The 14,881-nt window shown below is 38.8% G+C and overlaps 1 protein-coding gene across 6 annotated transcripts in view; it reads right to left on the minus strand.

The window, feature by feature from the left end:
- Positions 1–14,881, minus strand: part of FRMPD4 (FERM and PDZ domain containing 4) — a 295,945-nt gene that overhangs the window by 15,559 nt on the left and 265,505 nt on the right. For all 6 annotated transcript variants that reach the window (XM_070750807.1, XM_070750808.1, XM_070750811.1 and 3 more), the window contains 5 exons: positions 8,089–8,193; positions 6,683–6,790; positions 3,367–3,498; positions 1,306–1,425; positions 631–767 (listed from right to left, as the gene is read on the minus strand). In XM_070750807.1, the coding sequence (XP_070606908.1) occupies positions 631–767; positions 1,306–1,425; positions 3,367–3,498; positions 6,683–6,790; positions 8,089–8,193 (602 nt within the window). The remainder of the gene's footprint in view (positions 1–630; positions 768–1,305; positions 1,426–3,366; positions 3,499–6,682; positions 6,791–8,088; positions 8,194–14,881) is intronic.

A 14,881-nucleotide genomic window follows, 5' to 3' on the forward strand; every position in this document is an offset into this window, starting at 1 on the left:
AAGTCCATTAGAAGTAAAAGAAAGGAATATGAAGATGGTTTATTTGATCAAGATTCAAAAAGTTCTAGCAATCCTGTATGGATTTATATCACTCTAAGATAAAAATGTTGATGTTTTATAGATATGTTGATAGATAAGGGATGGGATATGGAATGTAAAGATATCTGCTAATAACCTTACAGGAACAAAAACATTACATTTGTCTACACATGCTGTAATAAAGGTTGGAAGTAATTTTAATACATTTTTTTCTTTATCATATCCTGCTCTTTTTATTCTTTTTAACCATTTTTTCTTTTTAAAAGTTTCCATTAATTATTAGTACTGTCATTAAAATCCTTAACAAAAATTATATACAAATAAAGCAATACTGTTTCAAGGGTCTGTTAGCACACAGGTAAATTAAACAGTAAATAAGAAATGATGTTGATGAGGATGGTCCAATGTTATAACTTAAGTGGAATTGACAATTATCTGCAAGTATAAAATACGAGTTAAAATTTATTTAAATTCTCGTATTAGCATAAATATTCTTAAAAGTTTTTTTTTCAAATAAAGCCATTCAATTTTACAGTGGCATTCATATAACTCTAATACTCAGATGTTATGAAACTTGTATTCAATACTTACTCTATGTACTTCAGAGAGATTTTTTGTGTGTGTTTTGTGGTCACTGTTGCAATATACATTTGTAATGCTGCCAATCTCAATGCAATATCATATTTCAGCTCAGGCCCAAACTTCTCCTGAACCACATCATTACAGCTCTGTCAAAAAAACAGCAGAGGGAGTATCAAGCTTAAGCATCTTTTTAAAATACTGCATTATGATTACCTCTTCTCCAAAAAGCAAGCTCATAATGAATGGGAACTAACACTGCCAGACAAACTATCAATAAATAACTAGAGATAAAAAGGCAAATGTTAAGTTTGCCTTAACATTAAGTTGATTAATTTGGAGTTACCAGAATAACTTTTATTTTAGTGTTTACAGTGCTAAGAGCAACCTATTCCAAACCATACCCTTTCAGATTAACTACAAACTTCAGAAAATATAGCAGATTAAAACAACAACAACAGTGAAATCTAGCTCTTTGGTATTTCAACATCATCAGCATGGGTGCCAAAATCCTTCATATTATTTTTATTGATATTCCCATTGTAATCAAAATATTAAGTCTTCGGAGAGGGGCGGCATATAAGTCCAATCAATTAATCAATTTAACTGCAAGGAAGCTTCAAAAAAAGAACAATGCAAGTCATCTTATTGACATTTCATCATGCTATTTTCAAATCTGTAACATACCTGTACATAGAGATATTCAAAGGCAACCACATCCCGTCGTAAAAGGTCAATAGGATCCTTTGGAACAAAACTGATTCTGAACAGGCATCTCATTTTATGGGAGCTTGGTCTTTGGGTCACCTAGAGAAACAAAATACTTTCATTACAATTCTGAGGCCATGACACTGTATTCTTTCTAAAATAATCCAAGAACCCTTAGATCAAGGGTCACCAATCTTTTGAACCTCAGAGACCACTAAATTCATAACCCCGTGGGCCACTAATACAATCTGACTAATGACCAGCTAGGTGGACATGGGTAGGTGGTCATGTGACTGGGTGGGCATGGCCAATTCAATGTCACTCTTGTCAACGGATGCCTCACCAGTTTCTACTCACCCCTCCCCTGCCCTCCCCTTCTCTCCTGCTCACCCAGGCTCCTTAGGGCCCCAGTAGGAAGCAATTGTTGGAGCTAAGCAGCCGTCATGAGAAACAGTTGGCACACAGCGGGCTCGGTTCAAATTGGATCTGACCAAGAAAGAGGGTCAGCAGAAGACCTCATGAGGACTACAAGCATGGGCTTTCCAAGCAGAGGAAAGACTTGTGGGTGTGCAAGGCCAGGTTCCAGCGTCTGGAGGCTAAGTGGGCTGAAATGGTCAGCCGGTTCAAGGCCATGATGCTGTCCCACTGGAACAAGGCCCTTCAGCTCTTTGCCACCAGTGGCAGTTCCCTTTGCCCAAAGCCCCACATCAGGAGGCTGAAGCAGACTTCAAGTCATAATTTCTGCCCCCTTCAACCCGCAAAATAGACCCCAAAGGGTGAGACTTTCTGCAGCAATGCAAAATGCAGCCGCATGAGCAGTCATGGGCTTACCCAGACATGTACATATCTCTGCAACACTCCGCGGTCTGCACTGGCTGCCAATTGGTTTCCGGAGTCAATTCAAAGTGTTGATCATGACCTATAAAGCCCTGCATGGCATTGGGCCAGAATACCTGCGGGACTGGTTAGGTCCCACAGAGTGGGCCTTCTCCCGGTTCTGTCAACTAGACAATGTCACTTGGTGGGACCTAGGGGAGAGCCTTCTCTGTGGGGGCCCTGGCCTTCTGGAATCCGCTCCCCCTGGAAATTCGTACTGCCCCCACCCTTCTTGCCTTCCGAAAGAGCCTTAAGATTCATTTATGCCGCCAGGCTTGGGGACATTAGAAACACTTGCCCCCTGGCCAATGAATGTACTGAGAGAATGTTGAGTGAATGGAATGACATTTTTAAATGGTTTTGGGGTTTTTAGACTTTTAAATTAATTAATTGGATCTAAGATATTGTATAATGTTCATCATATGTTGTAAGCCACCCTGAGTCCTCAATTTCCACTTTCTACCTCTATTTTCTAACTCTTAATGAAGGAGTATTAAGGATTAGAGTATTAAGGAGTATTCTATATCTATCTTGAATGCTCCTATCATCTCTTGCTCTTTTTAGTATTTCAACTGCGGAGAGGGGCGGCATACAAATCCAATTAATAATAATAATAATAATAATAATAATAATAATAATAATAATAATAATAACTGCTATTGACTTTTCAACAAATCTCCAAGACTTGATTTCTTTGGAAGATAATTCATGAATGATATATCCATACAATTTGGCTACCATATAGCTGAAACCTTGACAGACAATCAAGTACATTTCCACTTAAAAGAAGCTTCATATGTGTTCATTAAGGAGCAAATTAGAACCATTGCCCACTAGAACAATCCTGTGTATACTTAATGCAAAGGCTGAAAATCGGCAACCAGATTGACCACCGTGTGCAATGTAGTTTGTAGAATCTTCAACAAATATTGCTGTACAGGGTTATTTTCTGCTGAAACGATTTCTACTTATAGGAATATCTATAAGCATCTTTAATTCATTATATTATTGTTTAATATACCTGCATTTTGTAAGACATTTAAATAGGTTCTAGAAATAATATCAATAACAATACTTCTTTCTAAAAATAATTTCAAAAGTCATTTTTAACCAACTGCAGCTTAAAAATCTGTATTATACATATAATTGAATTATTAAACAAACCTGAGTTAGTGTCTCTTGTTCATGGAGCAAGAGAAGTTTGGTTCCAGACCCATCTGTTTTCTGTTCCAGCATCAGAGAAAAATGTTCAATACACTTGATTGAGAGTTTTTCTTGAAGGGTTAAGATGACATCCTTTATGATACAAGATTAACATGAAAAGGGAGAAATGAGATAAAAATAAAGACCTAGAATTCATCATTTTGTAAATTCTTGGTTGAGTGCAAACAAGTGGCATGCATGAGGAGTTAATTTTCCATAGGAGAACAATATGTTTTTAAAAACCAAACCTCATCTTTAAATGTTGTGATTTTTTTATAATTGGAACTTGCTCTTAGACAATGACCCTAATTCTATGCTTTTAACAGGTAGTGTAATGCCACAGATGATATAGAGCAGGGGTATCAAACTCACGTCATCCCGACAGTGTCCTGTGACATATCGGGACTTTCCCCCCTTTGCTAAACTGAGTGTGGACATGTCCAGCATGTGACCGATCCAGCACATGGGCCGGGAATCTGACAGCCCTGATATAGAAGCTTCCGTTAAGTTCCACATGCATTCCCCCCCCTTTCTTTTAGTCATGTCAGATTCTCTGAGACTGCTTGGACAAGTCCCAACTGTTTTCTTAACAAGGTTTTTCAGAAGTGGTTTGCTGTGGCTGAGAGGAAGTGAATAGCTCAAGGTCATTCATCTGGCTTTGTAGCCAAGGCAGGAAAGAGCTCACAACCTTAATCACTATATAAAATTAGGATTCAATATGTCCTGTTTTCCAAGCAATACTTTTCCAAGCAGCCTTAAGTTTCAACAAGCAGTGGAACAAAAATGGCACTGACGTTCTGAGCAGATGTGCATCAGATTTATTTTATGTTTCATCAAAAACAATGGGGCTTAAAAGTCATTCCAGCTAACATTTTCTATAGTTTTGAGCAAATCTTGTGCATAACTCAGAAACACTGTCCAAGTTCAAGCTTGTAAATCTTGTAGTACAATTCTATGCATACTATCTGTATTGAGAGGTTTTACTTTCATTGGTTATTTTAAGATAATTTACTGGAAATGATATTGCTCACAATTAATATTAAGTTCATCAGGGCTGACATTTATTTGTTGTTTTCAAACTTTCAAATAAGTCTATTTCTTGTTTAGCTTCCTCCTTCCTATTACTTTCTGTTTGCAGATTGACAGTTGCTCTTTTCATACAGGTATTCCTTGCTTAACAACCATTTGTTTAGTGACTGTTTGAAATTACAACTAAACTGAAAAAAACTAACTTACAAAATACTTACAACCATTGCAATGCACTCATCACATGATCAACATTTGAACTTCCACACCTGTCTTCAGAGAAGTCAATTAGAAAGCAGGTAAGGAAGTTGCAGTCATGTTATATCTTTCTTAACGACCACAGTAATTCATTTAATAACTGTGGTAAAATTAGTTTTAAAATGGGGTGCAGTCATATGATGCTTTGGTAATGCCTGCATCACTTATGAACAATTTTTCCAGTCCCCACTGTGATTGTAGACAGTAGTGGGATTCAGCCGATTCGCACCGGTTCTCAAGAACCATTTATTTTATTTATTATATTTGTATGCTGCCCCTCTTCGATGACTCAGAGCGGCTTCCAACAACAATACCGTCTACAAATCCAATATTAAAAAACAGAACACATTAAGAAACCCTTATTAAAAAACAATCACACAGCTCAACAGACCATACATAAAGCAGGACAGCGGGGGAGTCAATTTCCCCATGCCTGGTGACATAGGTGGGTTTTCAGGACTTTACGGAAGGCAAGGAGGGTGGGGGCAGTCCTAATCTCTGGGGGAGCTGATTCCAGAGGGCCAGGGCCGCCACAGAGAAGGCTCTTCCCCTGGGTCCCACCAAGCGACATTATTTTGTCGACAGAATCAAGAGAAGGCCGACTCTGTGGGACCTAATCGGTCGCTGGAATTCGTGTGGCAGAAGGCAGTCTCGATTTGTTAACTTTTTTATCAGTTCAGTGAACCAGCTGTTGGAAGAAATTTCTTTCCAATGGCCTTTTGTTTTCCCATCTTAAGGAGTTAACCCAATCAGAAAGGAGACTTTTAGTGTGCCTCTGTGTGTTGTTTCTAGCCTAATCCTGCTTATCTTTATTGTCCTGCTTAAGTGTTTTCAAAAACTGCCTCTTCAGTTAAGCCTTCTTACATTGTAACAGCTGTTAATGGTTCTTGGCAGTGCACCCAGACTTTCTATAGCCTGAGCAACTTCTCTGAATTTTCCCCCCTTTGCTGGTACTTTTATTCCAGGGCTTGACCTTTTTAAAAGGGAAGGGTTATTCTAAGCTTTTTACACTGCTTTAGTGGTTCCTGGCAGTCTTTTGGGGGGTGTACTTCCAACATGGCTGAATCCCCTCCCAGCTACTCTTTGCTTCCTCTGTCTTAAGGGTGGGAGGGGGTGATTGCAGGCCTCTTTCATCCCTGGATCCATAATTTTCTCTAAATCTGGCTAGTCTTTGGCTTCTTTGTTACAAAAAGGGGGCATTCGGGAGGTCTAACACACCATGCAAAAGTGATGAGGTAATCTTTTTGGAATGCTGCTGCCTGACTAATCAAGTTCAGCAATGCTACCTAGAAAAAAAAATATTTTTCAAGCTGCCTCTTTCCTTTTTCCCTCTTCCCTCCAACACAATCTTTCTTTAAATCTCGATGATTTTCTTAGGGAAATCATCTTAGTATCTGAGACCAGCTGGTATCTTTAAGTAGTGCAAATGGATCTAAGGATTGCTTCTCCTGGGTGGAAAAGGGTGCTTTGTTAAGACAAGCACAAGAGTTTCTTGTCTTCTTTATCTTTTGCAGCAATACGCAATACCCAAAAGGTAAAGAAGCAACAGCAATTCCACCAACAGCTAATTAAAGGAGGGAAAGAAGGGTATGGGCCTATGATGGGCAATGAGCAAATTGAGCAACATTATATAGGATCAACTATGTCTTCAATGGGGATTTTAATACTCTGACGATATTAGTAGAGGACTAATGAAAGCTTAGTAATTTTAGTAGTTTTAAATAAATTTTAAACGTTCTGGAGATTATGATGGCTGTTGCCTTTAGATTTTTACGGGTACAGGTATCTAGGTCTTGCCATACTTGGGTTTCTTCCCAGGTAAGTTATATATATATTTCTTCACAAAGTTATCCCCCACCCCCGGCAATACAAGCTTGGATTCTATGCACGAGATTTTACTGTGAATATAATAATTTCTTATTTTAAAATATTATAGAGATTTCATATATTTTTATTTTTAAAAAGTATTTATTTTTCCAGGAAAAGAGCTTACTTTTATAGAAGTACTGCAATCAAAGCGAAAAGATTTGGTTTGCCCATTTTCAAGATATACTTTCAGAACATTTGGCATAAAAAGAAGTGAATTATCTTTAACTGTTTCCTGTTCAAAAAATAATAATTGTGATGAGAATTATCATATTGTCTTAAAAATTAATCTAAATTTTATAGAAAATTATAATAGACACAACAAAAGTGTTACGTACACAGAACCTTAAATGTATTGAATCTGACAAAAGAAAATAATTAGTTCTGTATTAAAGTTAATATTGAATGGTTATTTTCACTTAAAGGTTTGATTTAACAAACTATTCTTCAAGATGATAAAATTCTAATATCCTGATTATTCTTTAGGTAATTTGTGAGCTTGAGCCTCGGATACAATTTGTTTTCATAAAGCCTAGATTTACTTCAGAAACAGTATCCCTCATGCCATGGCATGCTATAAGAAAGTTTTTAAAATAGAAACCATGTATCATGGAGTTAAAAAAAGAGAATGAAAAACCCAAATACTATTTGCAATTGACATGCTGTTCTATCCTTCTGAATATTCCAAGTTCACCAGTGGTAATAACTCCAGGCAGTCCAGTCATTGCAATGATCCAGCATGCCAACTCTCTCTTTTTTAAATTGCAAAAACCCGTTCAGTGAGAAGCAAGAGAAGAAGAATCATTAATGTATTTGTATTTTCCACAGGAGTGAACAAGGGCAAAATCGAGGAGCTGAAATCCAAAGATACTAGAACTGAAATGGCATTCTTTCAAGCAAAGCATGTATAAATTCCTGTACCAGTCAATGATTCTTATGAATTATTTATTCTGAGCTGTTGTTTACTTTGCCAAGAACTAAACACTTCATTCTGCCCCTGGTTTCATAATGCATTTCTTTAAATTATTAAACTGTCTCAGAAAAACACCTTTCTGCTTACTTTCTGAAATATTTTATTACTCCAGAAAATCCACGTTGAAGATGATGCATGCCTATAGCATTCAGCAGTCCCTCAACAATCTCTCAGAAGATGATTCAATTTTTAATTTGCTTCTTTGAAAATGCAATGACCACATATGTTGTAAAATAATATATTTTTAAAAATTATACCTCATACAAACAATGATCATAGTGATTAACTCTCCAGTACGTGACATGTTCACATTAAGTGAGGTTCATTTCAGCAAACAGTTGTATAATATACATAAAAGTACTGATGGTTGTATCTTGTCTCTGATTGCATACATTTGAATGTCTTTGTGTCTTTCCTGTTTGTGCAGTGTGACTTTCATATCAGTAGTAAATATATTGTTCATGCATGCATGAAACAACATACCTACTTAAAATTTTGTAAAATGAAAGAATGCATCCCATTTTTTTCCTAGTTTAAAAAAGGCTTAAAATTGCACTTACTGAAACTTGGCCATTAACAATGACCTCTTCTGAGAATCGAACTTTGACAGGATTGGACTTCAATCTGGCCTTTTTGGCAGCACTGATAAATGCTGACTTAGGAGACTGGAAAAAGAGATATGAGAAAAGAAAGAGTTCATTTGATTGATCTTTAACTCTCAATCTTTTGTATAGTAAAAGTAATAAAAATACTTGGCTCATTTTTGCCATTGACCGTAAGGCTTTTCAGTGTGCTATTATGTGAAGAAGGAGAGTAAAAACAATCCATGTTGTCCTCTTCAAAATATGGGATATAAATAAATACAAATATAAAATCTGATATGGCTCATCTGTTTGTTCTGTTATCAAATCTGGACAAACAAATATGTTGGAAGTCAGTTTGTATTTTCCACAATATCAATTAGAAATGAAAAAAATGCAGCCTGCGTAATAAACAGAATTTTTGTTGAGGGAAGATATCTTTTGGTATATTTTGATTTGTAGCATCCAGATGGCTAGAAATTTAGCCCTCATTTTCCATACTTAAAACTCTAAGAGAGAAAACTCATACTTAAAACTCTAAGAGAGAAGAATGGGGAAAGTAATCCTTTATGGGAGCTTAAGGCACCAACTTAAAAAACTTCTTTCTTAAATTGGGATCCTGGCCTCACTCACTTTTGGAATGTGGTCCTGAGCATGTCATGCCAATGAAGTTTGGGAATCATGAGTTAATGTCTTTTTGCAATAATAATTCCTGACTGGCAACCAGTCAGGAATTATTTGGAACTCTCAAATCAATGTTGGAATGAAAACCATTTGAATAGACACTTGCCATAATGTGTTTTTAAAATACATAGACATGTGTGCGGGTTCACAGTCATAAAATTTCTCTATAGTTTTTCTGAATTACAATTAAAATTAACAAAATTACTGCATTCTTTAAACATATAAATATGTTAAAAATATAAAGGATTGTACCTAATGCGCTAGAAGAATAAACACTTTATAGTAGTACAGGAATCCTCAATTTATAACAGTTCATTTAATGACTGTTCAAAGTTATACTAACACCGTTGCAGCATCCATATGGTCATGTGTTCAAAATTCAGAAGTTTGGCTACTGACTCTTATTTATGAGAGTTGCAGTGCGCCACGGACCTTCCTACAAGCAAAGTCAATGTGAGAGGTAGATTCACAACTGTGTCACTAGTTTAGCAACTGCAGTGATTCACAAAACAATTGTGGCAAGAAAGATCATAAAATGGGGCAAAATAGAAATGTTGCTCAATTATGGTCACAAGTCGAGGACTACCTATACTTGTCAGTACACTTTTAAAACATAGTTGTCATATAGTTATAGTTGACAAGACAGAGTTATCTCCATTCCTGGAGATTTTAGTGCCTCTGTGTAGACCCAAAACATACAATTATTGTTTACATCTAATGGTAACCTCATAAACATGTAATGTTTTCTTTAATATTCAACAGTTCATATGTTCAAATTAAATAATATCAGTCATAAAAGCCAAATGGATTTGTGAGAGCAATTTTTCTCAATGGCTTTAATTTTAATTAAAATGTTAATTTCTTCATATCTGCAATGTGAGTATAAGAGTAACTATAAATTTATAAACTGTAATTTTTTAGAATAATAAACCCTTTACTATTAATAAACTAAGCAGAAAGTATTTATTTCTGCAATCTATTTATCAAGAAAACTAGAGTATTTAGTCCATAGGAAATGGTATATAATAAAACAGCATAATGATTGATTTTAATGAGCAAAAATAAAACAAAAGCATGAATAGCCTACCCATGATAGAAAAAATACTTCTGCATTGATCTATAATGTTTTTCTCTAGCGTGGAAGCAAATTGTCAATACAATATGAACATGCCAGGTAAAAGAAGTAGATAGCTGATTAAACTACGGTAAGGAACATAAAGTTTAAGCATGGTATATAAACTTCATACTACCAAAATATTAATCTACCATCATTGCTTAATTATGACCAATACACTGATATGGGCTGCTGGGGAGTCGCAGGTATTTGAAAAAAACTCTAGCTAAGCTTCGGTGCAGTTTGGAGAATTCCCAAATTCCACTCCTGGCTGACCCTGCCCATCTCTTCCTTCCCTGGAGTTAGATGCAGGTAACTCCAGGGCACGGATGGAGGCTCAGGGAGGGCAAAAAACAGGCCTACCGGAAATTTAGAAAGAGGATCTCAGGAGCCTGGGGAGGCTGTATTCTTCCTCCCAGAGGTTTGAGGAAGACCTCTGAAGCCTGGGTAGGGCAAAAACGTCCCTCCCCCACTATGGTGCAGGACTAGGCCATGCCCACCATGGCCATGCCCATTGTGAGTGCTCCTTGTCAACCTCTGGTAATGTCAGATTCTTCTGGTTTCGTTTTGGATTTCTGTGAATTTTCTGACACTCAAGCAGGAAGTACTGTGCATACTTGAGTGAGTAACTCTGTCCTTCTGGACTAATAACTCAGCATTGTTCGTGCATTCCCAGAGGCATACAGTCCTCTGTATATAAAGGAAACCTTTTTGTTTTATTGCACCCATGTTGTGCGTTTGATTTAATACTTTGCTTTTGGATGGCTAGAAGCCAGGCAGAACATCGCCCATTGCTCTTCTGGTTTCCAATGCACACATGCACACTGGGCAGCTGGTCTTTGCGCATGCCTACATGCCAGAAACCAGAACACCAAGTGACCAGCGTGCAGTTGCATGCCAGAAATTCAGCTTCCTGTGTGCGCATGCGCACTGGGATCTGCTCAGCCAGTTTCTGGCACTCCCACATGTGGACACTCCCATTTCAGCACTTGGTGCTGAAAAGGTTCGCCAACATTGCTCTATAAGACTTCCCAACTAACTTGGACAAGTAATCATTCCATCAATGAAAAGAGCAAATCAAATGCTGGTAGAGTCCATTATTTGCTCCCATATATGGCAACATCATTAGCATAGGTGACATGCAACTCTACCACTATTTCATCCATTTACTAAGCTGACATACTCTGCAATCCATTACATTAATCCTAAATCCTGTTTCCTTATTTGCCATTATAGTCATCCCTCTCTCTCTCTCTCTCTCTCTCTCTCTCTCTCTGTGTGTGTGCAAACTTAACAAGGTCTATCATTAACCAATATTGCCAATACTACTGTTTCATCCCATGAAAGACCTTCATAGTCACCCAAAATGGCATTTTACCAGGCCAATAATTCAAATTTACCACTGAATCTAAATTCATAGCACAACAGATAAATGCCGATATGTGTATAAATATGCATGTTATAAATCTACATACTGTATTTTTGGAATATAAGACACACCGGAATATAAGACGCACCTTACTTTGGGGGGAGAAAAAAAGGGAGGGAAAATCTACCTACCATCTGACTAGCATCCTTAGTCTGTTCAGCTTCAGCACTTAGTTTTATTCCCTGGTTAGGGCTGAAAAAGCTTTTTTCAGAGGGAATAGGAATGAAAAAAGGCGGCAGAGACTTATGGCTGGAAAAAAACCCTTCTTCAGAAGAAGTAGGAAGCTGGGAAGATCGTTAGCATCTAGTTTGAAAAAATTACATTCAGAGCAATAAGATGCACCCAAATTTTCAGATTCTTTTAGGGAGGAAAAAGATGCATCTTATATTGTGAAAAACCTATTTATACAAATGCACACATCCCATCAATCCATTAGGCAAATATTGTGGTACACCAAAGTTACTTGGGTATGTTCTCTCACTTATCTAAACTGATGTGTGCCAATATAATTTCAATGTATTGGGTGTTATTTTTTACTAACTGACTGGATACCTTATCGGATACTTTCATCTGAAGTTTTCATAGCTGGTTTCCCTGTGTGACTCAGCATATTTTGAGGTTGGTCTGTTTTTTGTTTCATTCTTAACAGAAGTGCCATATTTCCCACCCCCCACCCTGCTGTACAAAAATAAAAACTGAAGGCTTAACATGGGGTCCCAATATACTACTGAATATTTCCCAATCCTTAATGGTCCTGTATTATTCAATTCAATAATAAATACAAAGATTAAAAATTAATCTAGAACAATATCCACTTGTCCTATTCCACCAAAGGAGTCACTAGATTGGACAAACAGACAGGATTCACTAAACTTTTGTTTTAACCAGACTATTAGGGACTAAAACAGAGATTATCAGTTATTGTTATTTAATGTTTTAACTGAGTGTGTTTTACAGTTTTGAAAATGATTTTTGGGAGCTTTCCATTGTCTTAAAGTGTGGAGGCTATTAAAATATTTAAAATATGTAAAATAAACAAATAAATTATCTAAAATTGGTTTAGATCACAAAATAATTCCAATAAAGTTCAAGAGAAGAACAGTGTCAAGATAAACTCAGATCTGCAAATGTATAAAAAGAGCGGTTTCTCCCCAGGTAGAGCAGACGTGTTCCGCTGATTGTCACTTCCCCTTTTAAGAGCTGAATATAGGAACCGTCTTTACTTAGCCTGTCTCCGGACTCTTCACTGGCGACGACGGACGGAAGAACCACGCGTGCAAAATGAACAACCTTCAAATCGGCCGGGCTCCTGAGTTCTTCGATCCGGAGAAATCCTCCTGGGACGCCTACATAGCCAAGTTCGAGATCTTCCTTGAAGCCGCGGGAATAAGGGACGCCGACGCCGAACGAAAGCGGGCAATCTTCCTGAACTACTGCGGCCCAGAAATATTCGATCTCGCCCAGACTCTCACCGATCCGCTCCCAGCCAAATCCGTCGCTTGGGACGTCCTGCAAACCAAGCTCGCGAGCCATTTCAAACCTACGAAACCAGCCGTCGTTTTCCGGCACCAGTTTTCAAGAATGGCCCAGCTTGAATCCGAATCCATTAATCAGTTCGCTACGCGTCTTCGAACGGTGCTTTCAAAATGCAAGTTTGATAGCCCGGAAGCTCGCCTCACTGATGCCTTAATTTTCGGCATGAGAAATGCCATGGTCCGGAACAAACTCCTCACCGAAGACGAGCCGTCTCTCCAGGCAGTAATCAAGCTGGCACAAACCGCAGAGGTCGCCGACGCTGCTGCCAAAGAGCTGAAGGAGCACGACAAGCGAGAAGTCATCGCCAAGATCGACTCCACGTTTTCCCGCGCTGAGGCCCCAGACGACCTCAGCCCACCAGCCCTCAACGAGGACAGCTGTTTCCTGCTGCAACAGGACCAACCGAGACAACCCAGATACCCTCGCCCCATCGCCCCCTGCGCCGGCTGCCGAGGAAACCATCCGCGCCAATGCTGCCCCTTCCGGGACGCCATTTGCCGCCGCTGCAACCGACGCGGCCATATCGCCGAAGCCTGCAGAGCACCTTTGCCTGAGGAATCTTTCTCCACTCCTTGTCCTCCTCGTTTCCAGACTCAAACACCTCAACCGCGCGAAAACCGGTTTCCCCGGTTTTCCGGCCGCAAGAACTACTCAACCGCTAACCGCAACTACTCAAGAGGTAACAATCAATTTTCCGTGAATAGCACGGCAACAAAAAATGGGGGCAAGATTGTAATCTCACTGCTCCTAAACAACAAGCCATGCTCTATGGAACTTGATACGGGGTCTAAATACACCATTATGCCGTGGGAAAAGCTTATAATGTACATGCCTAGCCTCTCAAAGTCTGACCTTTTACAAACCTCATTGGTAATTAGAGATTTTCAAGGGGGAATAATACCTGTTCTAGGCCAAGTGAATGTACCTATTATGTTTAAGACTGTTAAATGTACCCTTCCTATGATTGTTGTTACAGGGGCTAGACACTCTCTCCTGGGTTTGTCTTGGATGGAACCATTGGGAATTGAAATTTCTGGTATCTGTACTGTTAATTCTGATAGCATGCCTAACTTCTTACAGGAATTCCCAGAAGTGTTTAGCCCCACCTTGGGATCGTATAAAGGGCCCCCTATCTCCTTTTCTATTGACCCCAAGGTCCCTCCTGTCCGGCTCAAACCTCGCAGGGTACCCCTCCCGCTCCTTCCCAAGCTTGACCTACAGCTAGATAAGCTCATAAGCCAGGGCATTTTAGTTCCTGTAGAGCAGGGGCCATGGGAAACACCCATAGTTACGCCTCTTAAACCGGATGGCTCTTTGAGGGTTTGCACTGACTATAAGTCTACGCTCAACAAAGCCTCCAACATCACCCTTACCCCATTCCAGTGGTACAACAGCTCCTTCACTCCCTGGGGGAAGGGAAAGTGTTCGCAAAAATCGATTTAGCCCAAGCTTACCAGCAACTCCCTGTCGATGAACCAACAGCACTCGCACAGACAATTGTCACCCACAGGGGTGCATTTAAATGTACCAGATTATAATTTGGGGTAAGCATAGCTCCCGGGATTTTTCAAAGCATAATGGAACATTTGTTGTCAGGAATTAAAGGGACCATTCCCTATTTTGATGACATTTTAATTTCAGGAGAAAACCAATCTCAACTCAACAGAAGAATAAGAGAAGTATTACATAGACTACAAGATAAAGGGTTAAGAATCAAACCTGACAAATGTGTGTGGGGAACCAACAGTGTAGAATTCTTCGGATATAGAATCGATGGGGAAGGCATACACCCCACTACTGAAAAATTAAAAGCCATCAGGGAAGCCCCAGAGCCACAGAATAGAACAGAATTGCAGGCATTCTTAGGCCTTCTAAACTTTTACTCTGTCTTCTTAAAACAGAAGGCAACAGCAGCAGAGCCTCTACACCGGCTACTTCAGAAAGGAACCCTTTGGACATGGGGGAGAACTGAGCACGAAGCCTTCTTACAAATTAAGCAGTTGTTAAGT

The sequence above is a fragment of the Erythrolamprus reginae genome, chromosome 4, assembly GCF_031021105.1.
Source record: "Erythrolamprus reginae isolate rEryReg1 chromosome 4, rEryReg1.hap1, whole genome shotgun sequence".
Taxonomy (NCBI): domain Eukaryota; kingdom Metazoa; phylum Chordata; class Lepidosauria; order Squamata; family Dipsadidae; genus Erythrolamprus; species Erythrolamprus reginae.